At 44.7% G+C, this 23329-nt stretch overlaps 1 protein-coding gene across 1 annotated transcript in view; it reads right to left on the reverse strand.

Annotated features, from left to right (window-relative positions):
- Positions 1-23329, reverse strand: part of FGFR1OP2 (FGFR1 oncogene partner 2) — a 54199-nt gene that overhangs the window by 24590 nt on the left and 6280 nt on the right. Inside the window, exons 2-4 of the mRNA XM_038770014.1 lie at positions 14945-15081; positions 7894-8011; positions 3554-3696 (exon numbers count right to left, since the gene is read on the reverse strand). Of these exons, the coding sequence (XP_038625942.1) occupies positions 3554-3696; positions 7894-8011; positions 14945-15081 (398 nt within the window). The remainder of the gene's footprint in view (positions 1-3553; positions 3697-7893; positions 8012-14944; positions 15082-23329) is intronic.

Raw genomic sequence — 23329 nt, forward strand, 5'->3', positions numbered from 1 at the left:
GGATTTGAACCCGTGACCTCTGACTCCAAAGCCCGGGCTCTTTCCACTGAGCCATGCTGCTTCTCTAAATACGATTGATTGATTGCAGAGCACTGGACTGAGCGGTTGGAAGAGCACAGTATAGCAATATAATAATAATAATAATAATGATGATGATGGCATTTATTAAGCGCTTGCTATGTGCCAAGCACTGTTCTAAGCGCTGGGGAGGTTAACAAGGTGATCAGGCGGTCCCACGGGGGGCTCACAGTCTTCATCCCCATTTTACAGGTGAGGGAACTGAGGCCCAGAGAAGTTAAGTGACTCGCCCACAGTCACACAGACACATTCCCTGCCCACAATGAGTTTACTGTCTACGGGGGAGACAGACGTTAATATAATCAATCAATCAATTGTATTTATTGAGCGCTTACTGTGTGCACAGCACTGGACTAAGCGCTTGGGAAGTCTAAGTTGGCAACATCTAGAGACGGACCCTACCCAACAGTGGGCTCACAGTCTAGAAGGGGGAGACAGAGAACAAAACAAAACATATTAACAAAAGAAAATAAATAGAATAAATATGTACAAATAAAATAATGGAGTAATAAATATGTACAAACATATATACAGGTGCTGTGGGGAGGGGAAGGAGGTAATCAGCATCAGCATCAATTCAATTGTATTTATTGAGCGCTTACTGTGTGCAGAGCACTGGACTAAGCGCTTGGGAAGTCCAAGTTGGCAACATCTAGAGACGGTCCCTACCCAACAGTGGGCTCACAGAGAACAAAACGAAACATGTTAATAAAATAAAATAGAATAGATATGTACAAGTAAAATAAATATAAGTAAATTACAGATATGGACCAAAAAGTACATATCTAAAAGTACAGAGTATATAAAAAGGCAACTTTGTCTAATCATTCGTGTCCCTCTTCTGTTAGCCATGTCTCCCACCGTCAACACCACCACTGCTGACGGCACTACCATCCTTCCCGTCTCACGAGTCCACAACCCTGGTGTCATCCTCGGCTCCGCTCTCTCGTTCACCCCTCACATCCAAGCCATCACCAAAACCTGCCGGTCTCAGCTCCGCAACATTGCCAAGATCCGCCCTTTCCTCTCCATCCCAACCGCTACCCTGCTCATTCAAGCTCTCATCCTATCCCGTCTGGACTACTGCACCAGCCTTCTCTCTGATCTCCCATCCTCGTGTCTCTCTCCACTTCAATCCATACTTCATGCCGCTGCCCGGATTGTCTTTGTCCAGAAACGCTCTGGGCATATCACTCCCCTCCTCAAAAACCTCCAATGGCTACCGATCAACCTGCGCATCAGGCAGAAACTCCTCCCCCTGGGCTTCCAGGCTGTCCATCCATCCCCTCGCCCCCTCCTACCTCACCTCCCTTCTCTCCTTCTCCAGCCCAGCCCGTGTCCTCCGCTCCTCTGCCGCTAATCTCACGGTGCCTCATTCTCGCCTGTCCCGCCATCGACCCCCGGCCCACGTCATCCCCGGGGCCTGGAATGCCCCTAATCCCTCTGCCCCTCCGCCAAGCTCGCTCTCTTCCTCCCTTCAAGGCCCTGCTGAGAGCTCACCTCCTCCAGGAGGCCTTCCCAGACTGAGCCCCTTCCTTCCTCTCCCCCTCGTCCCCCTCTCCATCCCCGTCTTACCTCCTTCCCTTCCCCACAGCACCTGTATATATGTATATATGCTTGTACATATTTATTACTCTATTTATTTATTTACTTTATTTGTACATATCTATTCTATTTATTTTATTTTGTTAGTATGTTTGGTTTTGTTCCCCGTCTCCCCCTTTTAGACCGTGAGCCCACTGTTGGGTAGGGACTGTTTCTATAGGTTGCCAACTTGGACTTCCCAAGCGCTTAGTACAGTGCTCTGCACACACTAAGCGCTCAATAAATACGATCGATTGATTGATTATAATCTAGATTTACAGATACAGAGGGTTATCCTTCGTAATTGAAGGCGACACCAATGATGATAAAATTCACCTAGGAGTGTTTATGTGGCTGAAAAGGTCAATGTGGGAATCCAAACCACATTACATACATTAGAGCAGCAGGGTGGTTCAGTGGAAAGAGCCTGGGCTTTGGAGCCAGGTCATGGGTTCAAATCCCGACTCTGCCAAGTGCCAGCTGTGTGACTGTGGGCAAGTCCCTTAACTTCTCTGGGCCTCAGTGACCTCAAATGGAAAATGGGGATGAAGACCGTGAGCCCCATGTGGGACAACCTGATCACCTTGTAACCTCCCTAGCGCTTAGAAAGGTGCTTTGAACATAGCAAGCGCTTAATAAATGCCATCGTTATTATTATTATGATTATTATGTACACAGAAAGGTTGGGTTGTGCTTCCCTCCTGACGCCCCGGAGCTATTTCCTCATTTGCCTCTCCGGAGATAAGGACTGGTGGGGAGGTGATGAAAAGGAAGGATGGTAGGAGATTCATTCATTCATTCATTCAATCGTATTTACTGAGCGCTTACTGTGTGCAGAGCACTGTACTAAGCGATTGGGAAGTCCAAGTTGGCAACATATAGAGACAGTCCCTACCCAACAACGGGCTCACAGTCTAGAAGGGGGAGACAGACAACAAAACAAAACAGACTAACAAAATAAAAAATATAGAATAGTAAATATTTAAAAATACAATAAATCTGTACATTCATTCATTCATTCAATCGTATTTATTGAGCGCTTACTGTGTGCAGAGCACTGGACTAAGAGATTGGGAAGGACAAGTTGGCAACATCTAGAGATGGTCCCTACCCAACCGTGGGCTCACAGTCTCGAAGGGGGAGACAGACAACTACACAAAACAGATTAACAAAATAAAAAATATAGAATAGTAAATACGTACAAGTAAAATAAATCTGTACATTCATTCATTCAATCGCATTTATTGAGCGCTTACTGTGTGCAGAGCACTGGACTAAGTGATTGGGAAGGACAAGTTGGCAACATCTAGAGACGGTCCCTCCCCAACAGCGGGCTCACAGTCTAGAAGGGGGAGACAGACAACTACACAAAACAGATTAACGAAATAAAAAATATAGAATAGTAAATACGTACAAGTAAAATAAATCTGCACATTCATTCATTCATTCAATCGTATTTATTGAGCGTTTACTGTGTGCACAGCACTGGACTAAGCGCTTGGGAAGTCCAAGTTGGCAACATATAGACACGGTCCCTACCCAACAACAGGCTCACAGTCTAGAAGGGGGCGACGGACGACGAAACGTATTAACAAAATCAAATAAACAGAATAAAAATGTACCGGAGATCCTGGAGCTGAAGGAGCGGGTTGGTTCCGCAAGTTGCCTTTCCGTTTTAAATTCCTGAATTTTCCTTCGGTATTTTTTGACTTGACCCATCCCAGAAAAATTGGCCGCCCCCACCCCATCGGAAGCCATTCGATCTGCGCCAAATCGGCCTATTTTCCCGATCACCTTGTAACCTCCCCACGCTTAGAACGGTGCTTTGCACATAGTAAGCACTTAATAAATGCCATTATTATTATTATTATCATTATTATTCTTATTTTACCTTAGAATGCTGCTCTTTCAACTTCAGGACTATGGCCGGGTCATCTTTTTTGCTGGCCATCAGCAGTCGGAACATGTGCTCTCGGTACTTGCTCATGATGAGTTCCAAGGCAGACTGGTGCTCTTCGAGGGAGGTTCGTAATTCTACCAACGAAAGCACAAAAAACTGGATTCAGCGTCTCAATAATAATAATAACAATAATAATAATAATAATAATAATAATGATGGTATTTGTTATCATCATCATCATCATAATAATAACAATAATAATAATAATAATGATGATGATGATGGCATTTATTAAGCGGTTACTATGGGGTGGACACAAGGTAACCAGGTTGTCCCCCATGGGGCTCACAGTGTCCATCTCCATTTTACAGACGGGGGAACTGAGGCCCAGAGAAGATTTCCGGAGATATGGCTGGGGAGCATAGGAGAGTTCATTCATTCAATTCAATCGCATTTATTGAGCGCTTACAGTGTGCAGAGCACTGGACTACGCGCTTGGGAAGTCCAAGTTGGCAACATATTCATTCATTCATTCATTCGATCGCATTTATTGAGCGCTTACAGTGTGCAGAGCACTGGACTAAGAGCTTGGGAAGTCCAAGCTGGCAACATATTCATCCATTCATTCATTCGATCGTATTTATTGAGCGCTTACAGTGTGCAGAGCACTGGACTAAGCGGTTGGGAAGTCCACGTTGGCAACATATTCATCCATTCATTCATTCATTCATTCGATCGTCTTTATTGAGCGCTTACAGTGTGCAGAGCACTGGACTAAGCGCTTGGGAAGTCCAAGTTGGCAACATATTCATTCATTCATTCATTCGATCGCATTTATTGAGCGCTTACAGTGTGCAGAGCACTGGACTAAGCGCTTGGGAAGTCCAAAAGTTTAAGAAATGCTATTATTATTATTATTATCTTCCCAAGGGCTTAGCCCACGGCATGAACTTCACGAATACTTGTACTTCCCAATCGCTTAGTACAGTGCTCTGCACACAGTAAGCGCTCAATAAATATGATTAAATGAATGAATCTTGCATCTTCCCAGTGCTTAGCCCACAGCACGAACCTCACGAATGCTTGTACTTCCCAAGCGCTTAGTACAGTGCTCTGCACACAGTAAGTGCTCAATAAATACGATTAAATGAATGAATGAATGAATCTTGCCTCTTCCCAGTGCTTGGCCCACGGCACGAACTTCACGCATATTTGTACTTCCCAAGCGCTTAGTACAGTGCTCTGCACACAGTAAGTGCTCAATAAATACGATTAAATGAATGAATGAATGAATCTTGCATCTTCCCAGTGCTTGGCCCACGGCACGAACTTCATGCATATTTGTACTTCCCAAGCGCTTAGTACAGTGCTCTGCACACAGTAAGCGCTCAATAAATACGACTGAATGAATGAAGTTGAAGGGGCTGGAAGAGAAAGGGACTTCAGAGGAGCAGGGGAGATTTTTTTTCTTTTATATATATGTATTTATGCATATATATATATATATATATATATATATACATATACCTGTATATATATATATATGTTTGCACATATTACTCCATTTATTTATTTTACTTGTACATATCTATTCTATTTTATTTTGTTAGTATGTTTGGTTTTGTTCTCTGTCTCCCCCTTCTAGACTGTAAGCCCACTGTTGGGTAGGAACTGTCTCTATATGTTGCCATCTTGGACTTCCCAAGCGCTTAGTACAGTGCTCTGCACACAGTAAGCGCTCAATAAATACGACTGACTGATTGATTGAAGTGACTTGCCCAAGGTCACACAGGAGACACGTGGCGGAGCCGGGATTAGAACCCACCACCTTCCGACTTTCAGGCCCGGGCTCTATCCACTCCTCCATCCCGCTTCAATAGAGGGGAAAACACCGCAAAATGTCCAAGAGGTTACAAAGGAAAATAGCCGGAGAAGCAGCGTGGCTCAGTGGAAAGAGCCTGGGCTTTGGAGTCAGAGGTCATGGGTTCGAATCCCGGCTCTGCCACGTGTCTGCTGTGTGACCTTGGGCAAGTCACTTCACTTCTCTGAGCCTCAGTTCCCTCATCTGTAAAATGAGGATTAAGACTGTGAGCCCCACGTGGGATAACTTGATCCCATTGTATCCCCCCAGCGCTTAGAACAGTGCTTTGCACATAGTAAGCGCTTAACAAATGCCATCATCATTATTATTATTATATGGCGGAGCCGGGATTAGAACCCACCACCTTCCGACTTTCAGGCCCGGGCTCTATCCACTCCTCCATCCCGCTTCAATAGAGGGGAAAACACCGCAAAACGTCCAAGAGGTTACAAAGGAAAATAGCCGGAGAAGCAGCGTGGCTCAGTGGAAAGAGCCTGGGCTTTGGAGTCAGAGGTCATGGGTTCGAATCCTGGCTCTGCCGCATGTCTGCTGTGTGACCTTGGGCAAGTCACTTCACTTCTCTGAGCCTCAGTTCCCTCCTCTGTAAAATGGGGATGAAGACTGTGAGCCCCACGTGGGACAACTTGATCCCATTGTATCCCCCCCAGCGCTTAGAACAGTGCTTTGCACATAGTAAGCGCTTAACAAATGCCATCATTATTCTTATTATTATATGGCGGAGCCGGGATTAGAACCCACCACCTTCCGACTTTCAGGCCCGGGCTCTATCCACTCCGCCATCCCGCTTCAATAGAAGGGAAAACACCGCAAAATGTCCAAGAGGTTACAAAGGAAAATAGCCGGAGAAGCAGCGTGGCTCAGTGGAAAGACCCAGAGGTTGTGGGTTCAAATCCCGGCTCCACCAATTCTCAGCTGGGTGATTTTGGACAAGTCACTTCACTTCTCTGGGCCTCAGTTCCCTCATCTGGAAAATGGGGATGAAGACTGTGAGCCCCACGAGGGACAACCTGATCACCTTGTATCCCCCCCAGCGCTGAGAACAGTGTTTTGCACATAGTAAGCGCTTAACAAACACCATCATTATTATTATTGCACTCTCCCAAGCGCTTAGTCCAGTGCTCTGCATACAATAAGCGCTCAATAAATACGACAATGAACGAATGAATACCCCAGGGCTTCGGAGAGTGCCAGGCACTCAGTAAGCGCTTAACAAATACCATTTTAAAAAAAAGAAAAACAAAACAAAACGACAAAGTTCTGCTCATTGAAGAAATTCATTCATTCGTTCATTCAATCGTATTTATTGAGTGCTTACTGTGTGCAGAGCACTGTACTAAGCGCTTGGGAATTACAAGGTTGCAACATGGAGACAGTCCCTACCCAACAGCAGTCTCCCGCACACTGTTGTTAATCATTAATAATAATAATAATAATGCTGGTATTTGTTAAGCGCTTACTATGTGCCAAGCTTCGGGGTAGATACAATTAGGTTGTCCCACATGGAGCTCACAGTCTTCACCCCCATTTTGCAAATGAGGTAACTGAGGCACAGAGAAGTTAAGTAATAATTTATATTATTATTATTACATTATTAAGTATAATTTATATTACCTAACTTGAGTGCTTACTGTGTGTGGAGCACTGTACTAAGCGCTTGGGAAGTACAAGGTGGCAACATATGGAGACGGTCCCTACCCAACAACGGGCCCACAGTCCATTCATTCATTCAACCGGATTTATTGAGCGCTTACTGCGTGCAGAGCACTGTACTAAGCGCTTGGGAAGTCCAAGATGGCAACATATAGAGGCGGTCCCTACCCAACAACGGGCCCACAGTCCATTCATTCATTCAATCGTATTTATTGAGCGCTTACTGTGTGCAGAGCACTGGACTAAGCGCTTGGGAAGTCCAAGTTGGCAACATATAGAGACGGTCCCTGCCCACCAGCGGGCTCACAGTCTAGAAGGGGGAGACGGACAACAAAACCAAACATATTCACAAAATAAAATAAATAGAATAAATATGTGCCAATAAAATAAACAGAGTAATAAATACACACAAACATATATAGATATATACAGGTGCTGTGAGGAGGGGAAGGAGGTAAGGGGATGGGGAGGAGGGTGACACCAAGAAATGGTTTGACTTTGCTAAAGAGAGCAGAGAAGCAGCGTGGCTCAGTGGAAAGAGCCCGGGCTTTGGAGTCAGAGGTCATGGGTTCGAATTCCGACTCCACCACATGTCTGCTGTGTGACTTTGGGCAAGTCACTTCACTGCTCTGGGCCTCAGTTCCCCCATCTGGAAAATGGGGATGAAGACTGTGAGCCCCCCGTGGGACAACCTGATCACCCTGTATCCCCCCCAGCGCTTAGAACAGTGCTTTGCACCTAGTAAGCGCTTAACAAATGCCAATTATTATTATTATCATTAAAGAGAGGGAAATCTCACCTTTATTCTCTTGCTGCAGCTGTCGGATCTGCCGGTTCTCCTGCTGGATGCCCATGACTAACGTGGACCGCGGCCTGTGTCGCGCCACTTCGTTGAGTTCCTGAATTTCGTCCTGGTACTAACGGCCAGCGGTCGAAAGAAAAAACACAAAATCCGCTGACCCCGCGCCCGCGGCGCTCATAAGCTCCGTACTTAAGACGAGAAAAAGTGATCAAAACCCTTCGTTTGGCCTTATTTTCTAAAGGGCCGTTGGCTCCGGGAGCGGCGTGGCTCGGCGGAAAGAGCCCGGGCTTGGGAGGTGGGGGGCGTGGGTTCGAATCCCGGCTGGGTGACTTGGGGCCAGTCCCTTCACTTCTCCGGGCCTCAGTTCCCTCATCTGGATAATGGGGGTTAAGATTGTGAGCCCCCCGTGGGACAACCTGATTTAGACTGTGAGCCCACTGTTGGGTAGGGACCGTCTCTATATGTTGCCAACTTGGCCTTCCCAAGCGCTTAGTCCAGTGCTCTGCACACAGTAAGCGCTCAATAAATACGATTGATTGATTGATTGACACATAGTAAGCGCTTAACAAATGCCAACATTATTATTATTATTATTCTCTGTGCCTCAGTTGCCTCATCTGGAAAACGGGGGTTAAGACTGGGAGCCCCCCGTGGGGCAACCTGATCACCTTGTATCTACCCCAGCGCTTAGAACAGTGCTTGACACATAGTAAGCGCTTAACAAATACCAACATTATTATTATTATTATTCTCTGTGCCTCAGTTACCTCATCTGGAAAACGGGGGTTAAGACTGGGAGCCCCACGTGGGACAACCGGATCACCTTGTATCTACCCCAGCGCTTAGAACAGTGCTTGACACATAGTAAGCGCTTAATACCAACATTATTATTATTATTATTATTCTCTGTGCCTCAGTTACCTCATCTGGAAAACGGGGGTTAAGACTGGGAGCCCCCCGTGGGACAACCTGATTACCTTGTATCTACCCCAGCGCTTAGAACAGTGCTCCGCACATAATAAGCGCTTAACACATACCAACATTATTATTATTATTATTACTATTATTATTATTGGAAAGAGCCTGGGTCTAAGAGTCAGAAGGAGCTGGGTTCTAATCCTGGGTCCACCATTTAATAATGATAATGGTGGTATTTGTTAAGCGCTTACTATGTGCAAAGCACTGTTCTAAGCGCTGTTGGGGGGCTACAAGGTGATCAGGTTGTCCCACTTGGGGCTCCCAGTCTTCATCCCCATTTTCCAGATGAGGTCACTGAGGCCCAGAGAAGTGAAGTGGCTAGCCCCAGGTCACCCAGCTGACAGGTGGCGGGGCCGGAATTCGAACCCCTGACCTCTGCCTCCCAAGCCCTCGCTCTTTCCCTGAGCCACGCTGCTTCCCCGCTTGACTGCTGTGTGACCTTGGGTATGTCCCTTCACTTCTCTGGGCCTCAGTTCCCTCATCTGTAAAATGGGGGGGGGGGGGGGGGATACAAGGTGATCAAGTTGTACTTCCCAAGCGCTTAGTACAGTGCTCTGCGCACTCTTCCCCTCCTCCCCTTCTCCATCCTCCCCGCCTTACCTCCTTCCCTTCCCCACAGCACCTGGATAGATGTATATATGTTTGTATGGATTTATTACTCTATTTATTGATTTATTTTACTTGTACCTATCTATTCTATTTATTTTATTTTGTTAGTATGTTTGGTTTTGTCCTCTGTCTCCCCCTTCTAGACCGTGAGCCCGCTGTTGGGTAGGGACCGTCTCTATAGGTTGCCAACTTGGACTTCCCCAGCGCTTAGTACAGTGCTCTGCACACAGTAAGCGCTCAATAAATACGATTGATTAATTGATGATTGATCAATAAATACGACTGAATGAATGAATGCTTTGCACATAGTAAGAGCTTAATAAATGTCACCATTATTACTATTATTATTATTATTATTAATAATTACTGCGTCTCTTCGGTCATTAAGTCACTCCCAAGTTCCAGAGAAAGCCAATTATTCGATCCTTAGCCGTCTACGTTATCGTTCTCCTTGTACTTCCCAAGCGCTCAGTACAGTGCTCTGCACACAGTAAGTGCTCAATAAATACGATTGATTGATCAATAAATACGACTGAATGAATGAATGCTTTGCACATAGTAAACGCTTAATAAATGTCACCATTATCATTATTATTATTATTAATAATTACTGCATCTCTTCGGTCATTAAGTCACTCCCAAGTTCCAGAGAAAGCCAATTATTCGATCCTTAGCCGTCTACGTTATCGTTCTCCTTGTACTTCCCAAGCGCTCAGTACAGTGCTCTGCACACAGTAAGTGCTCAATAAATACGATTGATTGATCAATAAATACGACTGAATGAATGAATGCTTTGCACATAGTAAACGCTTAATAAATGTCACCATTATCATTATTATTATTATTAATAATTACTGCATCTCTTCGGTCATTAAGTCACTCCCAAGTTCCAGAGAAAGCCAATTATTCGATCCTTAGCTGTCTACGTTATAGTTCTCCTTGTACTTCCCAAGCGCTCAGTCCAGTGCTCTGCACACAGTAAGTGCTCAATAAATACGATTGATCAATAAATACGATTGAATGAATGAATGCTTTGCACATAGTAAGCGCTTAATAAATGTCATTATCATTATTATTATTATTAATAATTACTGCGTCTCTTCAGTCATTAAGTCACTCCCAAGTTCCAGAGAAAGCCAATTATTCGATCCTTAGCTGTCTACGTTATAGTTCTCCTTGTACTTCCCAAGCGCTCAGTCCAGTGCTCTGCACACAGCAAGTGCTCAATAAATACGATTGATCAATAAATACGATTGAATGAATGAATGCTTTGCACATAGTAAGCGCTTAATAAATGTCATTATCATTATTATTATTATTAATAATTACTGCGTCTCTTCAGTCATTAAGTCACTCCCAAGTTCCAGAGAAAGCCAATTATTCGATCCTTAGCTGTCTACGATATAGTTCTCCTTGTACTTCCCAAGTGCTTAGTACAGTGCTCTGCACACAGTAAGTGCTCAATAAATATGACAGAATGAATGAATGCTTTGCACATAGTAAGCGCTTAATAAACGCCACCATTATTATTATCATTATTATTAATCATTACTGTGTCTCTTCAGTCAAGTCACTCCCAAGTTCCAGAGAAAGCCAGTTATTCGATCCTTAGCTGTCTATGTTATCGTTCTCCTTGTACTTCCCAAGTGCTTAATCCAGTGCTCTGCACACAGTAAGTGCTCAATAAATACGACTGAATGAATGAATGCTTTGCACATAGTAAGCGCTTAATAAATGCCACCATTATTATTATTATTATTAATTACTGTGTCTTTTCAGTCATTACGTCACTCCCAAGTTCCAGAGAAAGCCAATTATTCGATACTTAGCTATCTACGTTTTAGTTCTCCTTGTACTTCCCAAGCACTTAGTACAGTGCTCTGCACACAGTAAGTGCTCAATAAATACGATTGAATGAATGGATGCTTTGCACATAGTAAGCGCTTAATAAATGCCACCATTATTATTATTATTATTATTATTAATAATTACTGCGTCTCTTCAGTCATTAAGTCACTCCCAAGTTCCAGAGAAAGCCAATCATTCGATCCTTAGCTATCTACGTTATAGTTCTCCTTGTACTTCCCAAGCGCTCTTGTACTTCCCAAGTGCTTAGTACAGTGCTCTGCACACAGTAAGCGCTCAATAAATGCGATTGATTGATCGATAAATATGATTGAATGAATGAATGCTTTGCACATAGTAAGCGCTTAATAAATGCCACCATTATTATTATTATTATTATTATTAATAATTACTGCATCTCTTCGGTCATTAAGTCACTCCCAAGTTCCAGAGAAAGCCAATTATTCGATCCTTAGCTGTCTACGCTATAGTTCTCCTTGGACTTCCCAAGCACTTAGTCCAATGCTCTGCACACAGTAAGTGCTCAATAAATACAACTGAATGAATGAATGCTTTGCACATAGTAAGTGCTTAATAAATGCCACCATTATTATTATTATTAATAATTACTGCGTCTCTTCAGTCATTAAGTCACTCCCAAGTTCCAGAGAAAGCCAATTATTCGATCCTTAGCTATCTACGTTATCGTTCTCCTTGTACTTCCCAAGCGCTCAGTACAGTGCTCTGCACACAGTAAGGGCTCAATAAATACGATTTAATGAATGCTTTGCACATAGTAAGTGCTTAATAAATGACACCACTATTATTATTATTATTAATAATTACTGCGTCTCTTCAGTCATTAAGTCACTCCCTAGTTCCAGAGAAAGCCAATTATTCAATCCTTAGCTATCTACGTTATAGTTCTACTTGTACTTCCCAAGTGCTCTTGTACTTCCCAAGCGCTTAGTACAGTGCTCTGCACACAGTAAGCACTCAATAAATACAACTGATTGATGATTGATCAATAAATACGACTGAATGAATGAATGCTTTGCACATAGTAAGTGCTTAATAAATGCCACCATTATCATTATTATTACTATTAATAATTACTGCGTCTCTTCGGTCATTAAGTCACTCCCAAGTTCCAGAGAAAGCCAATTATTCGATCCTTAGCTATCTACGTTATAGTTCTCCTTGCATTTCCCAAGCGCTTAGTACAGTGCTCTGCACACAGTAAGCGCTCAATAAATATGACTGATTGATCAATAAATACGATTGAATGAATGAATGCTTTGCACATAGTAAGCGCTTAATAAATGCCACCATTATTATTATTATTAATAATTACGGCATCTCTTCAGTCATTCAGTCACTCCCAAGTTCCAGAGAAAGCCAATTATTCGATCCTTAGCTATCTACTTTATCGTTCTCCTTGGACTTCCCAAGCGCTCAGTACAGTGCTCTGCACACAGTAAGCGCTCAATCAATCAATCAATCAATCGTATTTACTGAGTGCTTACTATGTGCAGAGCACTGTACTAAGCGCTTGGGAAGTACAAGTTGGCAACATACAGAGACAGTCCCTACCCAACAGTGGGCTCACAGTCTAAAAGGGGGAGACAGAGAACAAAACCAAACATACTAACAAAATAAAATAAATAGAACAGATATGTACACATATCTCAATAAATATGATTGATTGATTGATAAATACGATTGAATGAATGAATGCTTTGCACACAGTAAGCACTTAATAAATGCCACCATTATTATTACTAATTACTGCGTCTCTTCAGTCATTAAGTCACTCCCAAGTTTCAGAGAAAGCCAATTATTCGATCCTTAGCTATCTACGTTATCATTCTCCTTGTACTTCCCAAGCGCTCAGTACAGTGCTCTGCACACAGTAAGCGCTCAATAAATATGACAATGAATGAATGCACTCTTTGAGCAGGCTGTTTACACTCATCACCTCTACTTGCTCTTCTCCAATCCTCTCCTCGACCCCCAATAATTTGGCTTCCAGCCCCTCTTCTTCCTCTCCTCCAATCCTCTCCCCGACCCCCTCCAATCTGGTTTCTGTCCCCTTCACTCCACAGAAACGGCCCTCGAAGGTCACCGATGTTCTCCTTCGTTCATTCAATCGTATTTATTGAGCGCTTAGTCCAGTGCTCTGCACACAGTCAGCGCTCAATAAATACGATTGAATGAATGAATGAATAGGGACCGTCTCTAGATGTCGCCAACTTGGACTTCCCAAGCGCTTAGTACAGTGCTCTGCACACAGTAAGCGCTCAATAAATACGATTGATTGAATGAATGAATGAATGTATGTACAGATTTATGACTCTATATATTTTACTTGTACATATTTACTATTCTATTTATTTTATTTGGTTAATATGTTTTGTTTTGTTGTCTGTCTCCCCCTTCTAGCCTGTGAGCCCGCTGTTGGGGAGGGACCGTCTCTAGATGTTGCCAACTTGTCCTTCCCAAGCGCTTAGTCCAGGGCTCTGCACACAGTCAGCGCTCAATAAATACAATTGAATGAATGAATGAATGTACAGATTTATTACTCTATTTTACTTGTACATGTTTACTATTCTATTTATTTTATTTGGTTAATATGTTTTGTTTTCTGTCTCCCCCTTCTAGACTGTGAGCCCGCTGTCGGGGAGGGACCGTCTCTAGATGTTGCCGACTTGTCCTTCCCAAGCGCTTAGTCCAGTGCTCTGCACACAGTCAGCGCTCAATAAATATGATTTAATGAATGAATGAATAGGGACCGTCTCTAGATGTTGCCAACTTGGACTTCCCAAGCGCTTAGTCCAGTGCTCTGCACGCAGTCAGCGCTCAATAAATACGAATGAATGAATGAATGAATGGGGACCGTCTCTATATGTTGCCAACTTGTCCTTCCCAAGCGCTTAGTCCAGTGCTCTGCACACAGTAAGCGCTCAATAAATACGACTGATTGAATGAACGAATGAATACGGACTGCCTCTATATGTTGCCAACTTGTCCTTCCCAAGCGCTTAGTCCAGTGCTCTGCACACAGTCAGCGCTCAATAAATATGATTTAATGAATGAATGAACAGGGACCGTCTCTAGATGTTGCCAACTTGGACTTCCCAAGCGCTTAGTCCAGTGCTCTGCACACAGTCAGCGCTCAATAAATATGATTTAATGAATGAATGAATAGGGACCGTCTCTAGATGTTGCCAACTTGTCCTTCCCAAGCGCTTAGTCCAGTGCTCTGCACACAGTCAGCGCTCAATAAATACAACTGAATGAACGAATGAATAGGGACCGCCTCTATATGTTGCCAACTTGTCCTTCCCAAGCGCTTAGTCCAGTGCTCTGCACGCAGTCAGCGCTCAATAAATATGATTTAATGAATGAATGAACAGGGACCGTCTCTAGATGTTGCCAACTTGGACTTCCCAAGCGCTTAGTCCAGTGCTCCGCACACAGTCAGCGCTCAATAAATACGAATGGATGAAGGAGTGAAAGTCAGGGACTGAAGGGTGTGCGCGGTGGGAAAGGGGCAGCACTTTTTTGGGGGGTTTTTCTTGAATTAAGGCCCGGCAACCCCACGGAGAAAACGGACCTGCTTCATCGCCTCCACTTTCTTGCTGAGGGCGGTGGTCTGCTCGATCAGAGATTCGGCCGCGTTGTCGTGGTCTCCTAACCGCTGCACGAGGGCTTTGGCGTCCGCAAGGGCCTTCTCAATCGTGCAGCTCATTGCTGGAAAAACAGACCAAATGCACGCAAATCTGTGAATCAATCAATCAATCGTATTTATTGAGCGCTTACTATGTGCACAGCACTGGACTAAGCGCTTGGGAAGTACAAATTGGCAACATCTAGAGACGGTCCCTACCCAACAGCGGGCTCACAGTCTAAAAGGGGGAGACGGGGAAAAAAAACCAAACATACTAACAAAATAAAATAAATAGAATAGATATGTACAAGTAAAATAAATAGAGTAATAAATCTGTACAAACATCTCTACATATATACAGGTGCTGTGGGGAAGGGAAAGAGGTAAGATGGGGGGGGATGGAGAGGGGGACGAGGGGGAGAGGAGCGTCCCAGACTGTAAACTCCCTGGGGGCGGAGTACCTGTCTATATGTTGCCCCTGTATATATGTTTGTACTTATTTATTAATAATAATAATAATAATAATAATGATGGCATTTATTAAGTGCTTGCTATGTGCAAAGCACTGTTCTAAGCGCTGGGGGGATACAAGGTGATCAGGTTGTCCCACGTGGGGCTCACGGTCTTAATCCCCATTTTCCAGATGAGGGAACTGAGGCTCAGAGAAGTGAAGTGACTTGCCCAAGGTCACACAGCAGACAGGTGGCAGAGCAGGGATTCGAACCCATGACCTCTGACTCCAAAGCCCGGGCTCTTTCCACCGAGCCAAGCTGCTCCTCCACTAGGCTCTATTATTACTCTATTGATTGATTTCTTTTACTTCCCTGTACATATGTATGCACATATTTATTACTCTATTTCTGTTACTTGTACATATCTATTCTATTGATTTTATTTTGTTAATATAATAATAATAATAATGATGGCATTTATTAAGCACTTACTATGTGCAAAGCACTGTTCTAAGCGCAGGGGAGGTTACAAGGTGACCAGGTTGTCCCTCAGGGGACTCACAGTCTTAATCCCCATTTTACAGATGAGGGAACTGAGGCCCAGAGAAGTGAGGTGACCTGCCCAAAGTCACCCAGCGGACAATTGGCAGAACCGGGATTTGAACCCATGACCTCTGACTCCAAAGCCCGGCCTCTTTTCCACTGAGCCACGCTGCTTGGTTTTGTTGTCTGTCTCCCCCTTCTAGACCGGGAGCCCGCTGGTGGGTAGGGACCGTCTCTAGATGTTGCTGACTTGTACTTCCCAAGCGCTTAGTACAGTGCTCTGCACACAGTAAGCGCTCAATACATACAATTGATTGATTGATTCTATTTATTTTATTCTGTTAATATGCTTTGTTTTGTTGTCTGTCTCCGCCTTCTAGACTGTGAGTGCGTTGGTGGGTAGGGACCGTCTCTAGATGTTGCCAACTTGGACTTCCCAAGCGCTTAGTCCAGTGCTCTGCACACAGTAAGCGCTCAATAAATACAATTGATTGATTGATTCTATTTATTTTATTTTCTTAATCTGTTTGGTTCTGTTCTCTGTCTCCCCCTTTTAGACTGTGAGCCCACCGTTGGGTAGGGACCGTCTCTATATGTTGCCAACTTGGACTTCCCAAGTGCTTAGTACAGTGCTCTGCACACAGTAAGCGCTCAATAAATATGATTGATTGATTGATTGATACCCACCCTGTTGAATTACACTCTCCCAAGTCCTTAGTGCAGGGCTCTGCGCACAATAATAATAATGATGGCATTCATTAAGCGCTTACTATGTGCAGAGCACTGTTCTAAGTGCCGGGGAGGTTACAAACTTGTAATAATAATGATGGCATTTATTAAGCGCTTACTCTGTGCAAAGCACTGTTCTAAGCACTGGGAGGTTATAAGGTGATCAGGTTGTCCCACAGGGGGCTCACAGTCTCAATCCCCGTTTTACAGATGAGGTAACTGAGGCCCAGAGAAGTGAAGTGACTTGCCCAAAGTCACACAGCCGACAGTTGGCAGAGCCGGGATTTGAACCCATGACCTCTGACTCAAAGCCCGGGCTCTTTCCGTTGAATCTCGCTACTACTCCAAGCATCCCAAGCGCTTAGTACAGTGCTCTGCACATAGTAATAATAATAATAATGGCATTTATTAAGCGCTTACTATGTGCAAAGCACTGTTCTCAGCACTGGGGAGGTTACAAGGTGATCAGGTTGTCTCACGGGGGGCTCACAGTCTTCATCCCCATTTTCCGGATGAGATAACTGAGGCCCAGAGAAGTGAAGTGACTTGCCCAAAGTCACACAGCCAACAGTTGGCAGAGCCGGGATTTGAACCCATGACCTCTGACTCAAAGCCCGGGCTCTTTCCGTTGAATCTCGCTACTACTCCAAGCATCCCAAGCGCTTAGTACAGTGCTCTGCACATAGTAATAATAATAATAATGGCATTTATTAAGCGCTTACTATGTGCAAAGCACTGTTCTCAGCACTGGGGAGGTTACAAGGTGATCAGGTTGTCTCACGGGGGGCTCACAGTCTTCATCCCCATTTTCCGGATAACTGAGGCCCAGAGAAGTGAAGTGACTTGCCCAAAGTCACACAGCCGACAGTTGGCAGAGCCGGGATTTGAACCCATGACCTCTGACTCAAAGCCCAGGCTCTTTCCGTTGAATCTCGCTACTACTCCAAGCATCCCAAGCACTTAGTACAGTGCTCTGCACACAGTAATAATAATAATAATAATGGCATTTATTAAGCGCTTACTATGTGCAAAGCACTGTTCTCAGCACTGGGGAGGTTACAAGGTGATCAGGTTGTCTCACGGGGGGCTCACAGTCTTCATCCCCATTTTCCGGATGAGATAACTGAGGCCCAGAGAAGTGAAGTGACTTGCCCAAAGTCACACAGCCGACAGTTGGCAGAGCCAGGATTTGAACCCGTGACCTCTGACTCCAAAGCCCGGGCCCTTTCCACTGAGCCACGGTGCTTCTCTAAAAAAATAAATCCACAATAAAATCCACTGATGGATGGATAAACGTTATCCAACCTGGGCTCCACCGACACTGTCCTCTCCTGATCTCCTAATCAACAGTCAATTGTATTTATTCAATCAATTGTATTTATTGAGCACTTACTTATGGTATTTGTTCATTCATTCATTCATTCATTCAAACGTATTTATTGAGCGCTTACTGTGTGCAGAGCACTGTACTAAGCGCTTGGGAAGGACAAGTTGAATTAATTCATTCATTCAATCGTATTTATTGAGCGCTTACTGTGTGCAGAGCACTGTACTAAGCGCTTGGGAAGTCCAAGTTGGCAACATCTAGAGATGGTCCCTACGGGCTCACGGTCTAGAAGACTTTGGGGAAGTCACTTCACTTCTCTGGGCCTCAGTTCCCTCATCTGTAAAATGGGGATTAAGACTGTGATTCATTCATTCATTCAATCGTATTTATTGAGCGCTTACTGTGTGCACAGCACTGTACTAAGCGCTTGGGAAGTCCAAGTTGGCAACATCTAGAGACGGTCCCTATGGGCTCACAGTCTAGAAGACTATGGGGAAGTCACTTCACTTCTCTGGGCCTCGGTTCCCTCATCTGTAAAATGGGGATTAAGGCTGTGATTCATTCATTCATTCAGTCGTATTTATTGAGCGCTTACTGTGTGCAGAGCACTGTACTAAGTGCTTGGGAAGTCCAAGTGGGCAACATATAGAGACGGTCCCTATTCATTCATTCATTCAATCGCATTTATTGAGTGCTGTGTGCAGAGCACTGTACTAAGCGCTTGGGAAGTCCAAGTTGGCAACATATAGAGATGGTCCCTATTCATTCATTCATTCATTCAATCGCATTTATTGAGCGCTCACTGTGTGCAGAGCACTGGACTAAGCGCTTGGGAAGTCCAAGTTGGCAACATACAGAGACGGTCCCTACCCAACAGCGGGCTCACAAGTCTAGAAGGGGGAGACAGACAACAAAATAAAACATATTAACAAAATAAAATAAATAGAATAGATATGTCCAAATAAAATAAATAAATAGAGTAATAAATCCGCACAAACATATATCCATATATACAGGTGCTGTGGGGAAGGGAAGGAGGTAAGGCGGGGGGGGGGAAGGGGAGGAGGTGGAGGGGGAGAGGAAGGAGTCAGTCAGTCACAACAGGTCACCAATAATAATAACAATAATGGCATTTATTAAGCGCTTACTATGTGCAAAGCACTGTTCTAAGCGCTGGGGAGGTTACAAGGTGATCAGCTTGTCCCACGGGGGGCTCACAGTCTTAAGCCCCATTTTAAAGATGAGGTAACTGAGGCTCAGAGAAGTGAAGAGACTTTCCCAAATCCACCCAGCTGACAAGTGGCAGAGCCGGGATTTGAACCCAGGACCTCTGACTCCAAAGCCCGGGCTCTTTCCGCCGAGCCACGCTGCTGACCGAGCAGTTGCTCTGATGAAGTCATTCATTCATTCAATCGTATTTATTGAGCGCTTACTGTGTGCAGAGCACTGTACTAAGCGCTCGGGAAGTCCAAGTTGGCAACATCTAGAGATGGTCCCTACCCAACAGCGGGCTCACAGGCTAGAAGGGGGAGACGGGCAACAAAACAGAACATATTAACAGAATAAAATAAGTAGAATAAATATGTACAAGTAAAATAAATCAATAAATAGATACAAGGTGATCACGTTGTCCCACGGGGGGCTCACATCAGCGTGGCTCAGTGGAAAGCGCCCGGGCTTTGGAGGCGGAGGACACGGGTTCAAATCCCCGCTCCGCCGTCGGGTAGGGACCGTCTCTATATGTTGCCGACTTGTACTTCCCAGGCGCTCAGTACAGTGCTCAGCACACAGTCGGCGCTCCATAAATACGATTTTTAAATACGGCTGAGTGAACAAATGAATATGGAGGGGGTGGGCCAAGGCCCTACTGAGAGCTCACCTCCTCCAGGAGGCCTTCCCAGACTGAGCCCCTTCCTTCCTCTCCCCCTCGTCCCCCTCTCCATCCCCCCCATCTTACCTCCTTCCCTTCCCCACAGCACCTGTATATATGTATATATGTTTGTACATATTTATTACTCTATTTATTTTACTCGTACATATCTATTCTATTTATTTTATTTTGTTAGTATGTTTGGTTTTGTTCTCCGTCTCCCCCCTTTTAGACTGTGAGCCCGCTGTTGGGTAGGGACCGTCTCTATATGTTGCCAACTTGGCCTTCCCAAGCGCTTAGTCCAGTGCTCTGCACACAGTAAGTGCTCAATAAAAACGATTGATGATGATGATATATGTATATATGATTGTACATCTTTATTGCTCTATTTATTGATTTATTTTACTTGTACATATCTATTCTATTTATTTTATTTTGTTAATTTGTATTGTTTTGTTCTCTGTCTCCCCCTTCTAGACTGTGAGCCCACTGTTGGGTAGGGACTGTCTATGTTGCCAACTTGGACTTCCCAAGCGCTTAGTCCAGTGCTCTGCACACAGTAAGTGCTCAATAAATACGACTGATGATGATGATATATGTATATATGATTGTACATATTTATTGCTCTATTTATTGATTTATTTTACTTGTACATATCTATTCTATTTATTTTATTTTGTTAATCTGTTTTGTTTTGTTGTCTGTCTCCCCCTTCTAGACTGTGAGCCCGCTGTTGGGTAGGGACCGTCTCTAGATGTTGCAAACTTGGACTTTCCAAGCGCTTAGTACAGTGCTCTGCACACAGTAAGTGCTCAATAAATATGATTGATTGATTGATTGACAGGGGTGTTCCAATCCTCCTCAGCTCTTAGAACAGTGCTTTGCACATAGTAAGCGCTTAACAAATACCATCGTCATTATTATTATTATTATTATTATTATTATTATTATTATTATTAAGGGCTGCACACAACAAGCTCATAATTCTTAGCCTTTCCGGGTTTTCGGAAAACGGTGCGGAGGGCGGGACGGACGGACAGCTTTTCAACTGCAATTTGCAAGTTCATTTCCTGTTACTAAAACCACCCAAACTGGGTGTTTTTATGAAATGCATTTGCTAAATTAAAACCGTGCCCGGGGGGGGGGGGGGGATGGGGGGGAGGGAGACGCCTTGTAACCTCCTCAGTGCTTAGAACAGTGCTTGGCACATAGTAAGTGCTTACTAAATGCCATTATTATTATTATTATTCGGACGGGCACTTAATAAATGCCATTATTATTATGATTATTATTCGGATGGGCGCTTAATAAATGCCATTATTATTATTATTCGGACAGGCGCTTAATAAATGCCATTATTATTATTCGAATGGGCGCTTAATAAATGCTATTATTATTATTATCATTATTCAGATGGGCGCTTAACAAATGCCACCATTGTTATTATGCGCTGGGCCTCAGTTCCCTCATCTGTAAAATGGGGATGAAGACTGTGAGCCCCCTGTGGGACCACCTGATCACCCTGTATCCCCCCCCACCCCCAGCGCTTAGAACAGCGCTTGGCACATAGTAAGTACTTAACAAATGCCGTCACTATTATTATTACTTGGCTGCCGTGCGACCTTGGACAAGTCACTTCCCTTCTCTGGGCCTCAGTTCCCTCATCTGTAAAATGGGGATGAAGACCGTGAGCCCCCCACGAGACAACCTGATCACCTCGTAACCTCCCCAGCGCTTAGAACAGCGCTTGGCACATACTAAACGCCTAACAAATGCCGTCACTATTATTATTACTAGGCCGCTGTGTGACCTTGGACAAGTCACTTCCCTTCTCTGGGCCTCAGTTCCCTCATCTGTAAAATGGGGATTGAGCCTGTGAGCCCCGCGTGGGACGGGGAAGGTGTCCAACCCAATCTGCTTGTCTCCACCCCAGCGCTTAGTACAGGGCCTGGCACCTAGTAAGCGCTTCACAAATCGTGGCTTTGTGGCTTGGGAGTCGGAGGTCGTGGGTTCGAATCCCGGCTCCGCCACCTGTCTGCTCTGTGACTTTAGGTAAGTCACTTCACTTCTCTGTGCCTCAGTTCCCTCATCTGTAAAATGGGGATGAAGACTGTGAGCCCCACGTGGGACAACCTGATCACCTTGTATCCCCCCCCAGCGCTTAGCACATAGTAAGCGCTTAACAAATGCTGTCACTATTATTATTACTTGTCTGCTGTGTGACCTTGGGCAAGTCACTTCACTTGAAAGAGCCCGGGCTTTGGAGTCAGAGGTCACGGGTTCGAATCCCGGCTCGGCCACTTGTCAGCTGGGTGACTTTGGGTAAATCACTTCACTTCTCTGGGCCTCAGTGACCTCATCTGGAAAATGGGGATGAAGACTGGGAGCCCCCCATGGGACAACCTGATCACCTTGTATCCCCCTCCAGCGCTTAGAACAGTGCTTGCCACATAGTAAGCGCTTAACAAATGCCATCATTATTATTCTTCTTCTTCTCTGGGCCTCAGTTCCCTCATCTGTAAAATGGGGATGAAGACTGTGAGCCCCCAGTGGGACAATCTGATCACCTTGTATCCCCCCCGGTGCTTAGAACAGTGCTTGGCACGTAGTAAGCACTTAAATCCCATCATTATTATTATTATTATTATTCTCTGGGCCTCAGTTCCCTCATCTGTAAAATGGGGATGAAGACTGTGAGCCCCCCGTGGGACAACCTGATCACCTTGTATCGCCCCAGCGCTTAGACCAGTGCTTGGCACATAGTAAGCGCTTAACAAATGCCATCATTATTATTATTATTATTATTCTCTGGGCCTCAGTTCCCTCATCTGTAAAATGGGGATGAAGACTGTGAGCCCCCCCGTGGGACGGGGACGGTGTCCAACCCAATCTGCTTGTCTCCACCCCAGCGCTTAGTACAGCGCCTGGCACCTAGGAAGCGCTTTACAAATTGTGGCTTGGGAGTCACAGGTCGTGGGTTCGAATCCCGGCTCCGCCACTTGTCAGCTGGGTGACTTTGGGCAAGTCACTTCACTTCTCTGGGCCTCAGTTCCCTCATCTGGAAAATGGGGATGAAGACTGGGAGCCCCACGGGGGACAACCTGATCACCTTGTATCCCCCCAGCGCTTAGAACAGTGCTTTGCACATAGTAAGCGCTTAAATGCCATCATTAACATTATTATTATGCTCTGGGCCTCAGTTCCCTCATCTGTAAAATGGGGATGAAGACTGTGAGCCCCCCGTGGGACAACCTGATCACCTTGTATCCCCCCAAAGCTTAGAACAGTGCTTGGCACAGAGTAAGCGCTTAACAAATGCCATCATTACTATTATTATTATTCTCTGAGCCTCAGTTCCCTCATCTGTAAAATGGGGATGAAGACTGTGAGCCCCCCGTGGGACAACCGGA

This window comes from Tachyglossus aculeatus, chromosome 2, assembly GCF_015852505.1.
Source record: "Tachyglossus aculeatus isolate mTacAcu1 chromosome 2, mTacAcu1.pri, whole genome shotgun sequence".
Taxonomy (NCBI): Eukaryota; Metazoa; Chordata; class Mammalia; order Monotremata; family Tachyglossidae; genus Tachyglossus; species Tachyglossus aculeatus.